Source organism: Ambystoma mexicanum, chromosome 3p (assembly GCF_040938575.1).
Source record: "Ambystoma mexicanum isolate Mex_15411 chromosome 3p, UKY_AmexF1_1, whole genome shotgun sequence".
Lineage (NCBI taxonomy): Eukaryota > Metazoa > Chordata > Amphibia > Caudata > Ambystomatidae > Ambystoma > Ambystoma mexicanum.
This window is the reverse complement of record NC_090925.1, coordinates 1218886613-1218904616: the sequence shown is the minus strand read 5'-3', so window position 1 is coordinate 1218904616 and position 18004 is coordinate 1218886613. Positions and strand designations below refer to the sequence as shown.

Genomic DNA, 18004 nt, shown 5'->3' with positions numbered 1-18004 from the left:
TAAATAAGAATTTACCAGAAGATCGTAAGTTCTCCTCTCAGTAAGAGGCACCGGTATGCTTGCTTACCAATCCCTCCCCCCCTCCCCCCGACTCAGATTTTCCCATGGATCGGCTGGCCGGTCTCTGGAAGAGGCTGCCTTCCATCCTTTGTTCCAGTGAGAGGTGCCCAGGAGTTGCAGTTTTCAGGATTCTTCCGGTCGAGTGCAACTGCAAATGTATACAGTGATTTATAATGAAATAAAAACTTCTATAACGAAAAAATAAATAACAAACATGTCAAATTGTGGGTTAAAAGTACATATTGGGCTGGGGTAGAGGATAAAAAGGGTCGGGTTTGAGTGGGGTAATAAAGCTAGGGAAACGGGAGTTTTGTGGCGGGGGGCCCAAATTAAAAAAGAGAAATAAATTCGAAATGTATTTGTTTTGAATTCACTAAAAAAGATTCCGCTATTAATGTATTTGTTATAAACACATGGAACCGCTGCAAGTTGCAATCCCTGTTAAGAAGAAATGCGGATTCTAACTACACAGACTTCTTCGGAACAGTTCACAGGATGGAGGAAGGCGAGTTCCAACAAGAATCAGTTTGTAGGCGACAGGCGTCCTTCCAATTATGGGCAAAGAAGCTGCTTCAGGACAGGTTCTCTTGAAAATAGGATGCTGCAATTCGGAAGGAAGGTGACTTGTGAAATAAGCCTGCAACCACCAAAGTGCCAGGCTTGAATGGAGAACGGCGACTGTTAAGGTGATGTAGCCCACCATTGAGCTGGTCAGTCCGCTGGGCAGTCCAGGGACACTTCTGAGGAGTTTGAGGGGCTACAACCCTGAAGGCGTCAAGACGAGTTGGTCCTACTAATCCAAAGGCTAAAGCACAGACTAAGGTATTCAGAGATCAGGTGGAAGAGCCGAGCTTCACCGGGCCATTCCATCTACGGGCTGCTCTTCTTCTAAGGATTCTTGGCTCAAACGTTGTGAAGAATGGCTCCAGGAGTCGTCGTCTTATCCAAAATCTGAACTGGAAGAAAGTGCAAGTATACCAAAGGTAGGGATCTGCACTGCAAGGTGCTGTGTTCAATGTACAAATGCAAGAATTAAAAGGGAAACAGTTTCCCAATACTAATAGTCTGAAGGACTGATCAGTTTCCCCATACCAAATGAGCAAAAGGGAAGTTACACTGAGGGCTTTACTTCACTTCAAAAGGTCAGGACAGGATCAAAAACACAGCAAAAAGAAAGTGGTTCCACAGGAAATTATGGAGGGAAAATTTCAAAAAGAAAATCTTTCCCCGCGCTAAACAACCATCGATTGCCACATCATCTGCCCAGCAACAAACATTCAGGCACCAGGTATGTGCTTTGGGACTAGACCATACCAGCGCCTTCCTTTGGCCACACAGAGTAACCGCCCTCTAGCCAGCAATAGCCACTGCTTTTTCGTGAGAAAGGCACTTCTATACAAGGCATTTTCTGACCTAAGAAGGACAAAGATCAAGCGAAAAACTCGTGGCAATGTAAATGCAATAGTGCACAAGTAAAATGTCACAAACTGTACAAATATCACAACTGCCACCAGTTAGTCTTAAACACATAGTAAAAGTAACCAGAAAGCCACTTTATATAAAAAAAAAAAAAAAAAATCTGGTTACCATGTGTTCTAATTGCACTTCACTGTAAGGTGATGGGTGTAATAGTAACAATGCAAATACTTGCTAAGAGGGACATAGTCTCTCATTACTGATAGTCTTAGTGACTAGTCAGTTTGCTCATAAGAATGAGCAAAACGGACATGGGGAGTAAAGCAGGCGGCTTTTCTTGCCTCCAAAAAGCTCAGGACAGATCTCAAAGCAAAGAGAAAGATTGTCCCATAGATGTATATCGGAGGAAAGCAGCAAAAAGAAAAAAAAATTAACACGTGATCCAGGACATCAGTAATGCAAGGGGTGCTGTAGTGCACTTCATAGTTGCTAAAACAAGTCTCAAGTCTATCTGGCACCTGGAGGATACTTACAAATGAAGCACTAATCCATCAGAACAACGCGTTTTTTGTTTTTATCATGATGAGCAACTGTTTTTTAACTTTGCTGGCCCCAGAAAGGGACACATCGATTTTGACGCAGACTACTCTTTGGAGGATTGTGCTCTGCATTAATCTCTTATGAATCGGTGCAGATGGAATACCTACAAGATTAAGAATGCAAAAGCCAAGTGGTTAATGTAGCCCTGCACAGATTAACAATTGCTGGTTATCTATCAAGCTATGAACTGGACCTCCTTAGGTACCTTCTTTACACACTGCTTGCTGCCTTGATTTACTAGCTGTGGGAAGACTGTTGGGTCTTCGGAGCTTTGGATCTCTGGGGTAGAGTGGTTTATTTGCCATTTGTCCTACATTTGTGCCGCCTTTATATGGATTTCGGAGTTTGAAAAGCTGAGAAATCTGAAGGGAAAAGGGTATTCATTTTAAGAACAAGTTTCCTGCTTTTAGTAATGTTCTTTATGGTGGATTCAAACATCCTCCCATAGATTCCTCATCAACCCTCCTCCCTTCCTATTGTCAGATTTCTGTGGTAAGGCACTTGATACTTCTGTGTGTTTTCACTTCCAGTGCAAGGCCAATGACTGGTGCAGTGCAGAACTGCACAATACGCTCTTCTGGCAAAAAGGAAGTTTATGGAATTGGAGGCATTTCAGAAAAGGTGGGGCATCAGTGGGAGGAAGATGGTTTCCATCAGAAAGAACATTAAAGTAAGCTATTACTGCTTTGGTTCTTAATCCTTTCTCACCTTTGTAGATTGTGAGTTGCAAACACTGTGCTTCTAATTGACCTTATTCTCCTTGCCAGATTGGTGCACTTGAGGCTCTGTCGCCTTTAAAGACGAAATGTTTTACGACAATAAAGTGGAGATACGGTTTTCCTTCCAACTTGCTCATAGTTAAAACTTTCTCTTATTTGTGTTTTTTTTTTTTTTTTTTTTTAGCGGGGTCAGGTGATGTATCTGCCCACCCTTTTGTGCCTGGTTGATCATGGAGCTGTTTTAAGGTTTATTTTGGCATGACTAGTGTTATATGTTCTTTGGAAAGGCTGCTCGTGCGTTACTGATAAAGGAATTCTGGCAGAAACATAATGCATCGCACTGGATGCGACAGGGTGTAAAATATATCCCCCAAAGGCTTAAGCGCTGATGCACTAAGAAAAAAAAAAAGCAGCCTCAGTGGTTTTTCAAAGGTCTGCCTTCCAGATGCCTTTTGTAAAACCGCTATATCGGCATCCTCTGTTGAAAAACTACTGTATGGCTGTCTGTTCCATAGCTGATGGCTGGTTTGGTCAAGTGGTTCATTATAAACGTCTCAATTTCTAGGCCCTATCTCCTTATGATTTATTTCATGCTTTGGGATTCTCCCAAGAGTATGAACGAGTTTGTAAATGTTTCACACAATAGTGACTACTGCCCTCATAGTTCATGATACCATATACTCTACTACCGTACATGTAAACCCTTGCATCCATTAGGACCAGTGGAAAAGGACTGCAGTGCCAAGCTGACTTTGCAGTTCAAAATTCAGGGTTTGGGTTTGCATAAGGCTGTTCCTGTCTCCACAGAAGAGAAATCCCAATAGTATGTACTAAACTGGTCTGGGGACTAGAATTTATAGTAGTTTCTCCATTGAGTAGATTTCCTATGGTTGCATTCTGAACCTGGGAAGTCTGATATGCCCGGTAACCCAGCTATATGTAGTTGTAGAAAGAAGAATCTACCTTTTTAAATATGGTCCTCGAGCGCAGATGACGTCTATCAGTGCACACATAATTATCATTATTGCCAATAAAGATTAACATGTACACATTGGCAGAGGCCAGGCCTACAGATCTCAGTCTTTGAATTGGCAGAACAGTCAAACATTTCCTTATTTAATGATTTTCTACCTCAATATTTCCTTCAGAGCCATTTGTCCACATTGTTGTGCACAGGTTTATTATTTCTTTTAACAGGTGGAGACGTTGTGACTGGGTTGAAAAGATATCTGAAAGTCAGTGATCTGTATAGGGGCCAAAAAGGGAAGATTGCAAAGTAAATGGGCTACAAAATGTTAAAGCTGAACGGATGGGGGAGACTAGTGATTAAACAAATCTAAAGCAAAAACTAGCACACTTTTGTAACATGGATTTCACTAAACCATGTGGTTGTTAGATTTATGTCAACAGGGCTGACTAATTGCCCCTCTGTGCATCCCCCATTACAGCTCACTAGGTGTGTCTTTAATTGCATAATGTTTTAATCAATATATGTGCTCCCACTGCCTCCCGTTCCTTTTCATTTTAGTGTATAGTTGTGCCGGTGTTATATGGTGAAAGTTCAATGGTCTGCTCCAATACTTTGATGTAATTAATGGTTATTCAGACATTGTCACGCACAGACAAAATAGTATATATTATGTTCTTGTATTGTATTCTACAATATTCACTGCTCGAAAGTGTACTCAAAAGGTTGATTATATGGAAGTATAAGCATGAAAAAATATTGATGACTGACACTGTGGTGTGTTCTTTACCTTTTCAGAAGCAATGTCCGGTTGGTCGCAATCTGTAATGAGTGGTCATCCAGGCCTTCAACAGGTATCTGATCCATCCACATTTTCTCAGCATCAGCCAATGGAGCGAGATGATTCTGGAATAATGGCTCCATCAAACGTTTTTCAACAACCAACGGCCAGTGGTTATGTGGATTTTTCAAAAGTAAGCATTGTTCTCAAGCAATCGTATTGGGGAAGGGAGAGTTGAATTGGGTCTCATTCTAGACCTTATGACTTTTTATTTTTTTAGTTTCCAGAGCAATTGACCATCTGTATCCACGTATGACATTTTTAAGTGCAAAACTAGCCAGGAAGCAACAATGTGCTGTACTTCTGGGAATCACCCAGCAGGATTACGGGTAGAGTCTGGGGGTAGCAGTCGTAGCTGGAATGGGTCAGAGTTGCAAAGGAGGGCGCTGCAGAACGCGAGAAGTAGGGTTGAGTGGATCAATCCGCAACGGGCAAGATGTGCTTTGAGGAGTGGGGGTTCTCAGTTTCTTAATTGTAGAATGGAGGGGCAGTGTTTTATGCGTTTCTAACTTTTTCCAGAGTTGGGGTGCATATCAGGAAAATTCCTGTTTCCTAGTTTTTTCCCCACTTGTAGTTTTCTAGTCTGGCGATGTGGATACAGGTCATGCGTTGGCCCACAGAAATTGTCAGTTACTCTTATGTCCTGTCCCCTTTCCTCCATACTGCATGGCTGTCCCTTCCAAGGGACAGGGGACAGAATGTTTTTCACCAGAAAAAACCTTCTTCCCCTTTAAATTTAGAGGCTCACGGGGCGTGGCCCTGGGAGCATGCGCTACCCTGGCTCTGCCTACCAGCGCCACTCCTCAGTCCCCTTTTCCTCATCGACGGGATTTCACCAGTGCTCCTGGGTTTGGCCTCGACCATGTAATGCCACGCGCTCTTCCCCAAATTCTTTTATCTTTTTGTTTTCTCTGTCATTCAGGTACTCGGTCCTCCGGCGTCACGCTCCTCCCCGGCGCATGTCGACTTCAGCGGGCTTCAGCAGGTGTCCAGCCTGCGAGGGCCTCTTCCCTATGTCTGACCCCAACGCTCTTTTCCTTTGCTGCCTTGGCCCTGACCACGGCTGGCAAGGTTGTACCGCATGCGATGCACTGACTCCACAGGCACTGAAGAACAGGCTAACCAGGTTGAGAGAGCTCTTCGAAAGGTCGCCTCCAGACGACTTGAAAAACTTTGTTAAGCAGAGATCGAGGCCCAAGGGTGGGCTGCTATTTTCCATCGTACCCCGCAAGGGCGGCGACTCCTTCCCGAGGAAAAGCCCAAGCAGGAGGAACCTCTCGGGTTCTGCTACCAGCACACGCACCGAGGCTAGTCGAGCTACCGGCCTCACGGTCGAGGGGTTGTCGGATCCTTCCGGAATCAGTGCTGAGGGACCTTAATGTTATTTTACCAGATGTACACCCAAGGGGCAATGTCCTAGTACCGGCTCAATGTCAGAGGAGGCGCCTGCACGCAGCACTACCGGCAACAATGCCAAGGCAACACACCTTCCAGGCCCAGACCTGAGGTGCAGGGTAGGCCTCATACTCTCCAACCAAGAGTTCTGGAGGAGGCCGGACCTAGGGAGCCAGGCACCACGCCTTTGGCACGTGGCACGCAACTCGACAAAATGGCAGCCGCGCCCGAAAAATTGGCAGCTCGTCCGATGCCACTCCTAGGAACAGAGCAGGCGGGTGAACGAGTTTCAAGGAGGGACTGGTGTCAAACCAGGTACATGGCCTACAGTTTATCCATCCACAGGGCAGGTTTCCCCTGCTACCTGGACAGAGTGCACTCCGGCCCCAGCATCCCCCAGCCACTTTGTCAACATCCCCTTCTTCCGAAGACCGGTTCTTCGAAAGGTTCCTGGTGCTGATGCAAACCCCCCAGATGGGGGTCATCCTACGGGATGCTGTCAGGGACTTGCTCCCTCCAGTCACTCCACTGTCGCCCATAGTCATTCCTCCCATGGCTCCGGCAGCACAGGCCCCAGCGCAGCCCCTGCTGCGTTATCCTATTCCGGCTCCCCTGCCACCCACAGTACAGGTGGTTCCACACCAGCCTCCGGCTCCGATCTTCCCCTGGCAGCCCACGGCATCCAGCACTCCTCCACCCGCTCCAGACCAGCCAGACAATCTGGTGGACACAGACGAGGAGGAGGACCCTGACACGCCGTTGTCAGCAAAGGCCATCCACGACAGGCTTGCAGGTTTGCCAGAATATTTGGGCCTTCCTCAACCTGAGGTCGAGCAGCCCGAGGAGGGGATCTTGGCAGAAGTGCTCACCCTACGACCCCATACCAAAACAGGTATCCCGATGCAGAAAGACGTTGTGGCTCTAGCCAAGCCAAGAAGGGTGGCTCAACCCACACTCAGCCCAACCTGTCAATCGGCACCTCAATGCCAAGTATAGATAGATAGTAGGGGATACACTCTTGTTATCAACGCACCCCAGCCGCATTCTTCGGTGATTGCTGCGGCGTCCCTCTATTCTAGGCCTCAGTTGTCCTCGGCGCTGCTAGGCAAGGATGAGAAGATCTTGAAGGCGTACGGGAAGAAGCTGTACTCTAACGCCTCCCTGCACCTGCGTCAGTCCAACGCATATGCTATGCTGACAGCCGCTAACCAGAGGTTGTGGCGGGAGCAGACTTCCTTCCGGAACTTCCGGTGCAGAGCCAGGCACGCTTCAAAGCAGGTCTGGGAGAAGCCAAGCTGGTAGTGCAGGACATCATGGAGTCCACAGTTGCTCACATCGATGCCTCTTGCCGGGCCATGTGCATCAACACTGACATGTGAAGGACGGCTTGGCTTTCGGCTACTAAGTTTAACCCCTTGTCCAGGATCGCATTTTGGACCTTCCATTCGAGGGTAGTTACCTCTTCCACTCTACCACCAATGAGGAATTGGATAAAAAAAGAACAGCTCGCAGACTGCAAAGTCTTTATCCTGACGAAGGCCACACCCAATGCGTACACCCAGTCGCATCAACGCTCCGACAACGAGTGGCCGTTTGGTGAGTTCTGTGGATTCCTGGAACGGAGATCGAGGCAACCTGACCGCTCCCCGAGTCAGCACCGGTGCAAGCAACAAAAAAGGGGGGGAGCAAGGGCTTCTTCCAGTCCCTCTCCTCAGCAGCAGCTTCTGACGGGAGAAAAAAAACATGACTCGTCCCTTCGGGTCCCCGTGTCTCCAGTGGGTGGCAGGCTTGCCTTTCACGTGCATTTCTGGCTCCAGAACTTTCCGGACGCCTGGTTCCTCTCAGTAGTATCCAAGGGGTACCGCCTAGCAATACCTCCCTCTCCTCTGTCCTCTCCCACAGATTGGGATGGCAACTCTGTTGGCGTAGATCCGATCACTCATCGAGAGCCAAGCAGTGGAAGAAGTGCCAGCCTCCAAGAGATGCTTAGGCTTCTATTCCAGGATTTTCGCCATACAAAAAAAGAACCAGGCTGGCCTGAGAGTTGTGTTGGACCTGTCCAAACTCAACCTCTCCCACACTCTTCAGAAATTCAAGATGGTTATGCCAGCAGTCATTGCAGGGACACTAGACAGGGGAGACTGGATGTGCTCCCTGGATCTGAAGGACGCCTACTTGCACATCCCGATTTGGCAACCTCATTGCTCCTTCCTAAGCTTCAGGATCATGGGCTGTCATTTCCAGTACAAGGTGCTACCCTTTGGCCTCACCTCAGCCCCCAGGGTATTGACCAGATTCATGAATGCAGTGGCAGACCTACTCAGGGCCACCATGTCTACCCATACCTGAAGGACTGGCTCGTCAGGGCGAGATCCCTGGAGGGGGTTACCCACATTTCCTCCACGCTTATGAACACTCTCCACGACCTGGGGTTTACTATCCACATCAAGAAGACTCAGCTGCAGCCCACGCAGAGCCTCACCTTCCTGGGCCTCAACTGGGATATGAGCTCCGAGAACGTTTTTCCCCTCAGAGGACAATATTACAGCCAGAGCAGTGACCTTGGCTTGGTGGTACGAACACCTACTGGGTATCATGGCAGCGGTCCTCCTGGCTGTGCCACACACAAGGCTCTGGATGTGGAGACTACAGCTGCACTGCGGAGCTGTTCAGCATACCGCCTTCTCTCCACTCTGACCTCAACGGTGGTCAGGGTCTTCGGAGATCAGGCAGAGGAGCAAGGCTTCACCGGCTGGCTACTGGAAGGGATGCTGGGCCACTTCAGGAGTTGTATTCGGATCTTCAGCAGGCTGCTTTTCTTCAAGGGATTCTTGGCTCTGAAGAAATGGCTTCAGAGGTCCGCTTCTTATCCAAAATCCGAGCAGGAAGCAAGTCCAAGCCCACCAATGGTAAGAATCTGCACCATTGAAACAGCCAGAGTTGTCCCATCGGGGACAACTACTGGTTTCACATTTGTCCCACGCCCAGACTTTCTGGCAACAAGGGTGTGGAATGGGACTGCACACAAAGGCATCACTAGCACCACCGTTCCCCGGCAGATGCATGACCCTTATAAGGCAGTTACTGGCAAGGCAGGAAGAAGGCCAAACAACAATATGGCCAAAGTAGCAAGTGAATGTCTTGTGGCACAGCCATTTTAGATCATTAGCCGTGTTTAGTAGCCATATGCGGTAAATGTGAATGTGCACGCTAAAAATAATGCAAAAGAATTGTAAAAATATTTCGAATGGATTGTGTCCTCCTACGTATTCCTCATCTTAGATATATTCGTCAGCTTGATGCTACTTTCGGAAAAAATTTCGCCAGAGGGTGCTGTGCTCAATGCCGCGTAGCTTGGATCCCCGAAGGCCGCTGTCGAGCGTCAACGTTATCCGTCGTATAAATGGCTCGAGCCGCGCCCGTTGGTTCAGTTCCGTATTTCCGAGCTTCTGCTTTGTGTATCAAAAACAGCACGTCAGTTTTTCTCATCGAGAAATGTCTTCTTCCTCAACCCTGACAACACCCAAGGCACGTTTTAAAAAGTGTCTGAAATGCGGAAGAAAGATGTCCATTACGGATCCTCGCCGCAACTGTCTTTGGTGCTTTAGTCCTGATCACCGAGTCGACGAGTGCGGGTCGTGTCAGGCGATGCCGAACAAGGCTCTTAAGGAACGCCAAGGTATGCTAGCGGTGGGGGAAGAGTCTTTCAACTCTGCTAAAAGACTCGAGAGAATCGAGATCTAAATCTCGTCATGAGTCGAGGCGATCGAGGTCGAAATGTCGCTTGAGGAAGTCCTCTTCCTCGTCATCGAAAAGATCAAAAAAGCGACATCATAAATCTTCGTCCTCTTCTTCCTCGCCTGACAGAAGGTTAATTTCTTGTCCTTCGAAGCATGATTCCCCAAAGAAATGGGAGGCCTTTAGGGTTTCAATGGTAAAACAAATTTGAGAAGGTGGCCCCGACCCCCTCAAAAAAGCTGCGTGAAGAGCATTCCCCTGTCCACTCTAAAGGTGACAGAGGGAAATCCAAAACATCTTGCACTAAATCCGACAAAAACTCAAGGGCGTCCTCGGACGATGATTCTCCAGCACCTCAACAGACTGTACAGAAACATTTGGTGAATAAATCGAGGGCGCCTGAGGACAAAATGGCATCCTCATCGTCCAAGTCAGCTATCGACTTGACGCGTCCTTCGATGCTGTCGAAGCCAAAAATGGCGTTGATTCCTTCGGCCTCTGCGTCGATACCTTCGGCCTCGGCGTCGAAGCCTTACTCGACATCGAAGCCATCCTCGATGACCTCGGGGATTCCTTCGAGTATGTCGAAGACGGTGTAGATTCATTCCGTTGACTCCTTTGTCTGGGAAATCTTTCATACCGGTTCCCAAGATGACAACTATGGCTAAGGCTTGGTCTGTTCCACCTTTACCAGAAAAAAAATGTCCACCCTCAGCCCAGGCAAGAATTTTTTTAATCAGTATGTGCTATTTTTGAGGAACAAACCTCTGATGAGGAAATTACATCAGCTGGTGTTCGATTTGGGACAAGAGAAGTCCCTGAGGAACTGGTAGATCCTAATTCAAAAATGTCAGACGTTTATGACTGCCTACAATCGGCCAGTGGCATAGATACCTCACCTGAGGTAGATTTTGAAAGGCCTGACCCCACAGACCATGCTATAGGAACCTCATAGGAAGAGTGATAGATTTTATGGGGTGGAAGTCGGTGTCCCCAAGATATGACCAGGACGACTTAACATCCATTATTGATGGAGGACCTCAAAGACCCAGTCCTTCCCTTCCACAAAGCTCTTCAAAAGAGAATTATGACAAATCGGGAGACACCTGAATCTCTACGAGCCATAAATAAGACATTTGTAGGAAAGTATAGACCTGCTGCCTCGGATCCAGAATATTTATCTAAGCATCCTTCGCCTGAAAGTTTGGTAATTCAAGCTGCGACTGCGAATAGACAGTCTGCTTATCCCTCTATGCCCCCTGACAGGGACTATAAAAAGATTGATGCCTGGGCGAGTAAGTCTTTTACTTCTGGCAGTATGGCCCTTAAGTCTACTAATGTGACTTGTACATTAGCTAGGTTCACTTACACCCTGTGGAGCTTTTTAGATGCAGCGGCTGATCACATCCCGGAGGGTGAGGAGCGGGATGGTTTCCTGGCGATAGTAAAGGATGCTATGCCTCAAGTCAGGACTGGATACTGCAGAGAGTATAAGCAGTTCTATGGCATCTAGCGCAGTCTTGCGTAGATTTGCATGGCTAAGAAAATCTGGTTTCGCATCTGATGTACCGTCCAGGTTACTTAATATGCCCTTTGACGGCTTGAGGTTGTTTGGCAGCAAGGCGGGCGAGAGCTTGGAGAAGCTGCAGACCTCGAAAGCGCAGCAAAATCACTCAGCGCCGCTATAAGGCAACCTTGAAAGCACTCCTACGCAGGGTCATCTTCCTGGAAGTCGCCCTTTTCGCTTCTATTCCCCTTTTGGAAAAGGGAAAGGGCAGGCCAGTCAGAGGGGACAACAAAGAAAACCCTTTTGTGGTGGAAAAGGGAGAGGTGCTAGATCAGCCAAAGCAGCGGCTACTACCTCCTCAGCCACTGCAAAGCCACTTTGAGGCCTTAACCCACAAGACCCCGGAGGGAGGCAGAATCACTCAGTATCTGGACGAATGGTGGGGGCATTACGTCAGATGCCTGGGCACTAGAGATAGTGACCCATGGTTAATGTCTTCCTTGTCATCGAAGGTCTCAAGGTCATCCACCGGAGCCAACTCTGTAAAAATTCCAGACCCGCTCCTTGTGCAGGAGATTTCAATCCTGCTAGAGAAAGGTGCAGTAGAACATGTACCTGTGTTAGGCAGAAACCTGTGCATTTTCCTATGGGATCACTGCAAAAGATTTAAGACTACAGGTGTTTGGCAGTAAACCCACTTGGTAGCAGTTTGTACCACACAGATTCACTTGGTAGCTGTGGCTGAGCAGCCAGACTTCCCTCAAGAAGAGTTAGGCAGTATACAGAGTATTCACAATAGGTCAAGAGAACACAATAGAACAAGTAAACACTGACCCGGGCTTTTTGTAAAAGAGATATAATTATTTATTTAAAACCACATCTAGAAAAACACATAGGCACTAATAGTAAGCAATTCAAAAACATGGTCACTGAAAGATACACTCCCTTAAAAGAATATTAGACAAGTCTTAAGTAAAGCCCCACTTATTTTCAGACAGCGGTGAGCGCTTAACGTAGATGGCACTCTAATAGTTCGTTTTTAAAAGGGAGAGGAAAGCAGAGAACAAATTGAAACAGATCCCAACACTTTTACAAGAACATAACAAGAGGGAAAGGCAAAGTAAAACCTTGAATTCAGAGTCAGTAGGCCGGATCCGCTTTAAGAGGATCGAAACGAAATGTGTCCAAGGTCACACGGTTGCAGTGCACAAAAGTCTTGTAAAGGTTCAAAAAGGAGTTGGACCAAAGAAAGGGACCAGTTAGGGGGTCAAGGTGGCCAGCCCAGTCCAGAAGGTTAAGGAGTTATTATAACCTTGTAGCAATGGAGGAAGACAGGAGTCCGTTACACTGCCTGGGAAGAAACCAGCTGCGGAGTTTCTCAGGTACAAGGAGCGGTCCGTTGATTCGCGGTTCAGTGGTGAGTGGCTATCCGGCTGCCGGGGTGCTTGGCACGGGAAGTTTGACCACAAACCGGTCTGGGGTGCGAAGAAAGAAGGTAAAACTGGTTGTGCCCACCAGTCAGGGGAAGAAGCCTCTCCAGCCGGGAGATCTTCTGTCGTCGGGAAGTGGTGAGTCAGTTCCGCAGGGCTCCACCGGTGGTGTCGTCGTGGTAGGTCGGCTCAGCTTCTCCCTCGTCGGATTCTCCAGTCCTGTGGCGACTTCTGAAGTTCCAGTCCCCAAAGCCCTGCTTTTATGCAGCATACCCCCATTCACTCAGCCTAGCTGTCAATCAAACATGCTAAGTGGTGAGCCGGCCGGCTCACCACTTGGGCCAATCACACAAGAGTGCGACTTGAGTTACCAAGGTAACTCAGTCCAGGGTGCCTAAACCCCCTCCCGCACCCCCTGTGGTACCCAGACAGAGTGGCACCACTTTTGGAGGCTTCTGTGGAGAAGCCCGCCAAAAAGTGCAACAAAGGGCTCGACTTGGGTTGGAGTCACAGAAGAGAACACAGACGCCATTTTAGAATCGAGTCCTGGCAAAAAATACCAACTGGCGAATTAATATTAATTAAATAAACCGGTGGTATGTTCGAGGCTATGACAATTAAATAATTAAAGTTGGTAGCTTCGAACAATGGGAAAATCCCATAGGAAAATATTTGCGGTCGAATATAAAAAGTAGTTTCCACTGCCACCAGCCAAAACTCGATCAGGGGGACGGAGACGTGCCCCCTCGACTAACAGATCCCGGGGCAATCGAATTTCCCCGACCAGTACGTCCACAATATGATGGTTTGTACTGGTTTCTGTTAATAATTTGGGACTAGTAAAGCCAATGGTGACTTTACATGCCCTGGGAGACAGTAGTCAGTCCCAGGGTATGGCGTCTATGGTGGGGGGTCACTATGATAGCCCTGTTTTACTGCACGGAGGGTGCTGTTTGTTTGTTTGTTTTATTTATTTATTTATAATGCGCTCCAGACCTTTAGGTTACTGTGCGCAGCAGCAAGTATATGCGAGACTTAAAATGTTACATGAATGAATTTACAATATTACAAAATTACATGAATGTACAATTAGCGGTTGCAGTATTTACATGAATGTACAGTTAGCAATATACAAAGTTAGCAGTTATAAACATAAGGGTTACTAACGCATCTGAGTGCATCAAGTAGGGCTACACTGTGAAGGTTCAGGTGTCTAGTCGTTGTTAGCGTTAATATGTTTGATGAAGTTCTTTCTGAAGTGTGGGAAGGGTTGGTCTACTCTTAGGTTAGGTGGCAAAGCGTTCCACAAGTTGGCAGCTCTCACAGGGAAGCTTGCACCACCGATTTTAGCAAGTCTAAATCTGGGTACTACCAGGCCATTGGAGTTGGCGAGTCTCATGGGTCTATTAGATGTTTTTCTTTTTATTTTGTCCGTCAAGTAACTAGGAGCAGCATTGTTTAGGGCCTTATGTAACACACATAAAAAACACATGAGACCCTATGGAGTAAAGGACCCCATAGCCCATAAAACGCATTAACAGTCAAAGGAACCCCATAAATCATGTCCAAGAGTGGGAGAAAAAAAGCCTCACTCTTGGCAGGAGGAAAAAACAAACTCCAGAAATCTAGCAAAGCTGCTGGTGGACTCACTAGGTTAGGAAATTCAGCCTAAAGAGAATTCTCCCTAACAACCTGTAGCGGAGAGGAACAAGGGTTGGTACTCCCCTTATTTTCTTATTCCCAAAAAGGACTGAGGATTTAGACCCAGCTTGGACTTGAGAAATTTGAACAAATTCCTCAGGAAGGACAAGTTCAAGATGGTGACCCTTTCTCCGATCCTTCAGGCTCTTCAGCTTCAGCACTGGCTGGTTTCATTGGACCTTCAGGATGCTTACTTTCATGTTCCAATCCATCTCAAACACAAAGTACCTGAGGTTCGCAATTGGCGGATCTCACTATCAGTTTTGAGTTCTGCCATGTGGGCTGACCTCCGCCCCGAGGGTCTCCACCAAACTAATGGCAGTAGTGGCAGCGAGTCTCAGGAGGGAGAGAATTCACATCTACCCTTATCTGGACGATTGGCTAATCAGGGCAAGTTCACCCGAACTGGCCCAGGGACATCTGGCCATGACCTGTCACTTCCTAAACAAATGGGCTTCTCCCTCAATTACAAGAAGTCACAAATGATTCAGAGCCAAAGACTCCCAATTCATCGGAGCGGTCCAGGACAACACCTCAGGGAAAGCCTCTCCTCCCGAGGAAAGAGCTCACCACATTCTGCAGATGGCAACAAAATTTCAGAATGCCCAACATCTACCGTGAGAGCAGTTTGTCTCGGTAGGGAAGACGACGTGGAGGGCAGATTGACAAGTCGAGAACGTCCGGGTACCACGTCCTTTGGGCCCACGCCGGAGCAATGAGGATCATCCGGGAACCGAACATCCGTAACCCCCGCAGTACTTGCGGGATGATGGGGACTGGAGGAAACGCGTACAGCAGTGGGAAGGACCACTCCACCACGAACGTGTCTCCTCAGGCTCCTTTTGGAGGAAATTCCTGCGAGCAGAACCTTTCGCACTTCCGGTTGACAGTGGAGGCGAAGAGATCCACTTGAGGGGTCCCCCAAAGGGGGAGAATCTCCTGAGCCAGCTCCCACTCGTGAGAGATCGTGCTCTGCCTGCTCAGAGCGTCCGCCGTCTCGTTGTCGTCTCCGGCCAGATGAACTGCCGAGATCGAAACTTCTTGCTGGATGGCCCAGAACTCGAGCTGCATCGCCTCCCTGCACAGAGGAAGTGACCCTGCCCCCCCCTTTTTTGTTGAGGTAGTGTGGCCACCATGTTGTCTGTTACAATCAGGACACTCTTTCCTCGCACAGTCGGCAGAAAAGCCTTCAGGACTAGCCTGACGGCCCTCAGCTCCAACAGATTGATATGGAGTCTGGACTCTGACGGAGACCAACGACCGCTGACTGTCAACTCGTTGGCATGAGCTCCCCATCCCGCGAAGGATGCCTCCCTCACGATCGTCACCTCCGGCCAGGGCAGCCAAAATGGGGCCCCCTTCATCAGATTGCCTTCGACAGCCCACCACAGAAGTCTGGGTGACCGAGGGCGGCACCTGAACAGGGTCCGACATCCTGCCGGAGGACTGAGACCACTGGAGCTTGAGTGCCCATTGCAAAGATCCCATCCGCAACCTGGCCTCTGGCACCAGAAGAATGCAGGATGCCATGAGGCCGAGCAACCTCAAGAACTCGGACTCTGGGAGAGTCTGGGCAAGTTGAAACTTGTGCACCATCTGCTGAATGTGAAGAGCCCTCAACTGGGGAGGAAAACACTGCCCCAGGGATGTGTCAAGCACTGCTCCAATGTACTGGAGCCGCTGTGTTGGCGTCAAATGGGACGACTTTAAATTGAGGGAGAAGCCCAGCTTGTGAAGGGAGTGGCAGGTGACGGACAGATGATCCAGGATTTGCTCGGGAGATCTCCCCCTGATCAACCAATCGTCCAGGTAGGGGTAGACATGAATCCCCCCTTTCCTGAGATGCGCTGCCACCACCACCATAAGCTTGGTGAAAACCCTTGGGGCGGAGGTCAATCCGAACAACAGGACCCGAAACTGAAAGTGCGAGTCGCCAACCGCGAACCTCAGGTACTTCTTGTGCTTGAGATGGATCGGCACATGGAAGTAAGCGTCCTTGAGTTCGAGAGACACCAACCAGTCCTGAAGTTGAAGGGCCTGGAGGACTCGAGAGAGTAACCATCTTGATCTTGTCCTTCCTGAGGAGTTTGTTCAAACTGCGCAAGTCCATGATGGGTCTCAATCCCCTGTCTTTCTTCGAAATCAAAAAATAAGGGGAATACCATCCCTTGTTCCTCTCCGCTACAGGCACCAGTTCTATGGCGCCTTTCTCCGCCTTGAATTTCCTGCGCAAGGAGCGGATCCGGACTCTTCAAAGAGAGGTTCCCAGGTGGATTGTCGTGAGGCCTCTGCCGAAAGGGAAGACAGTAGCCGTGGGTTATGATCTCCAGAACCCACACATCTGAAGTAATGGCACGCCACTCTACAAGATGCTGCGCCAGCCTTCCCCCAACCGGCGAACCATGGGACCTGGCCTCATGCCTGAGTGGTAGCGGCTGCAGCATTGCCTGAGGGCAAAAAGGCAACTGCCCGAGCGGCCTTGGCACCTCGAGTACCCTCTTTTCCTCCTCTGGTACTCTTACGGTGGCCTCTTTGGCTGACAGCTCCTCTCGCTTTACTGAAGGACGAGAAATAGCGAAAGGAACCTCCCCTCCATTGTTGTCCCCTAGGACGAAAAGGCGGAGGTTGTCGAACTGCAGCGCCCAACGACTTCACTGCAGCTTTGGAGGTCTGCAACCTCTCAAGGCTCTCGTCAGCCTTGCTGCCAAAAAGATGTTCACCGTCAAAGGGCATGTTGAGGAGCCGGGACTGCACATCAGGAGCGAACCCCGACTTCTGCAACCACACAAACCTGCGTATTACGGTGCTCACCGCCATGGACCGGCTGACACAATCTGCCATGTCCAAACCCGACTGAACGGCCTCACACATGGCATCCTTGCCATCCTGAACCATAGCAATGAAACCATCCCGTTCGTCCCCTTCGGGAATATGATCATCCGCTAATGCAACACAGTTCCACAGAGTGCGTGCGAAACGAGACAAGGCACATACGGAGTTGGCTGCCTGAAGCGCCATACCCCCAGAAGAAAACACTTTCTTTGACCAGCCGTCAAAACATTTGTCGTCCCTATCCGGTGGGATGGTAGGATACGACGCCTGCTTTGCCGGGGCCGTAGCCGCCTGCACCACCAAACTCTCCGGAGTGGGGTGCCTGGACAAGTAGCAGGGGTTGTTACTGGCTGGACGGTATTTTCGCGACAAAGACTTGCCCACTGCCGGGAGACTCTCCGGAGCAGTCCAAGCCGCCGCCACCCTTCTCTGCAGAGCCATATGAAATGGCAGTACCGAGTCAGTGGGGGGACCAAGATCAAGGATGTCCGTGAGATCATCCTGAACAAACTCCCCTGGGGGAGCCGACCATCCCAAGTTCTCGGTGACCTGAGACATAAGGCGCCGGTACGAAGAATCGGCATGAGTGCCAGGCTCCGGCCTACAAAACTCCACCTCCGGAGAGGTGTCCAGTCCACTAGCATCATGCAGTGACTGCCTCAGGTCATCAAACTGGCTATGGCCCGAGAGAAGCTCATCTGGCACCGTAACCGGAACCAAGCCTTGATCAGAGCCGTCATCACCCTCTGAAATGTACTCCTGGTGGTGAGAGGAAGACACCTGGGGACCAAAGCTATG

At 48.9% G+C, this 18004-nt stretch overlaps 1 protein-coding gene across 3 annotated transcripts in view; it reads left to right on the top strand.

The window, feature by feature from the left end:
• ANKHD1 (ankyrin repeat and KH domain containing 1) overlaps nucleotides 1-18004 on the top strand; it is a 1723611-nt gene that overhangs the window by 1585708 nt on the left and 119899 nt on the right. For all 3 annotated transcript variants that reach the window (XM_069652665.1, XM_069652666.1, XM_069652664.1), the window contains one exon: nucleotides 4561-4736. In XM_069652665.1, coding sequence (XP_069508766.1) covers nucleotides 4561-4736 — 176 coding nt within the window. The remainder of the gene's footprint in view (nucleotides 1-4560; nucleotides 4737-18004) is intronic.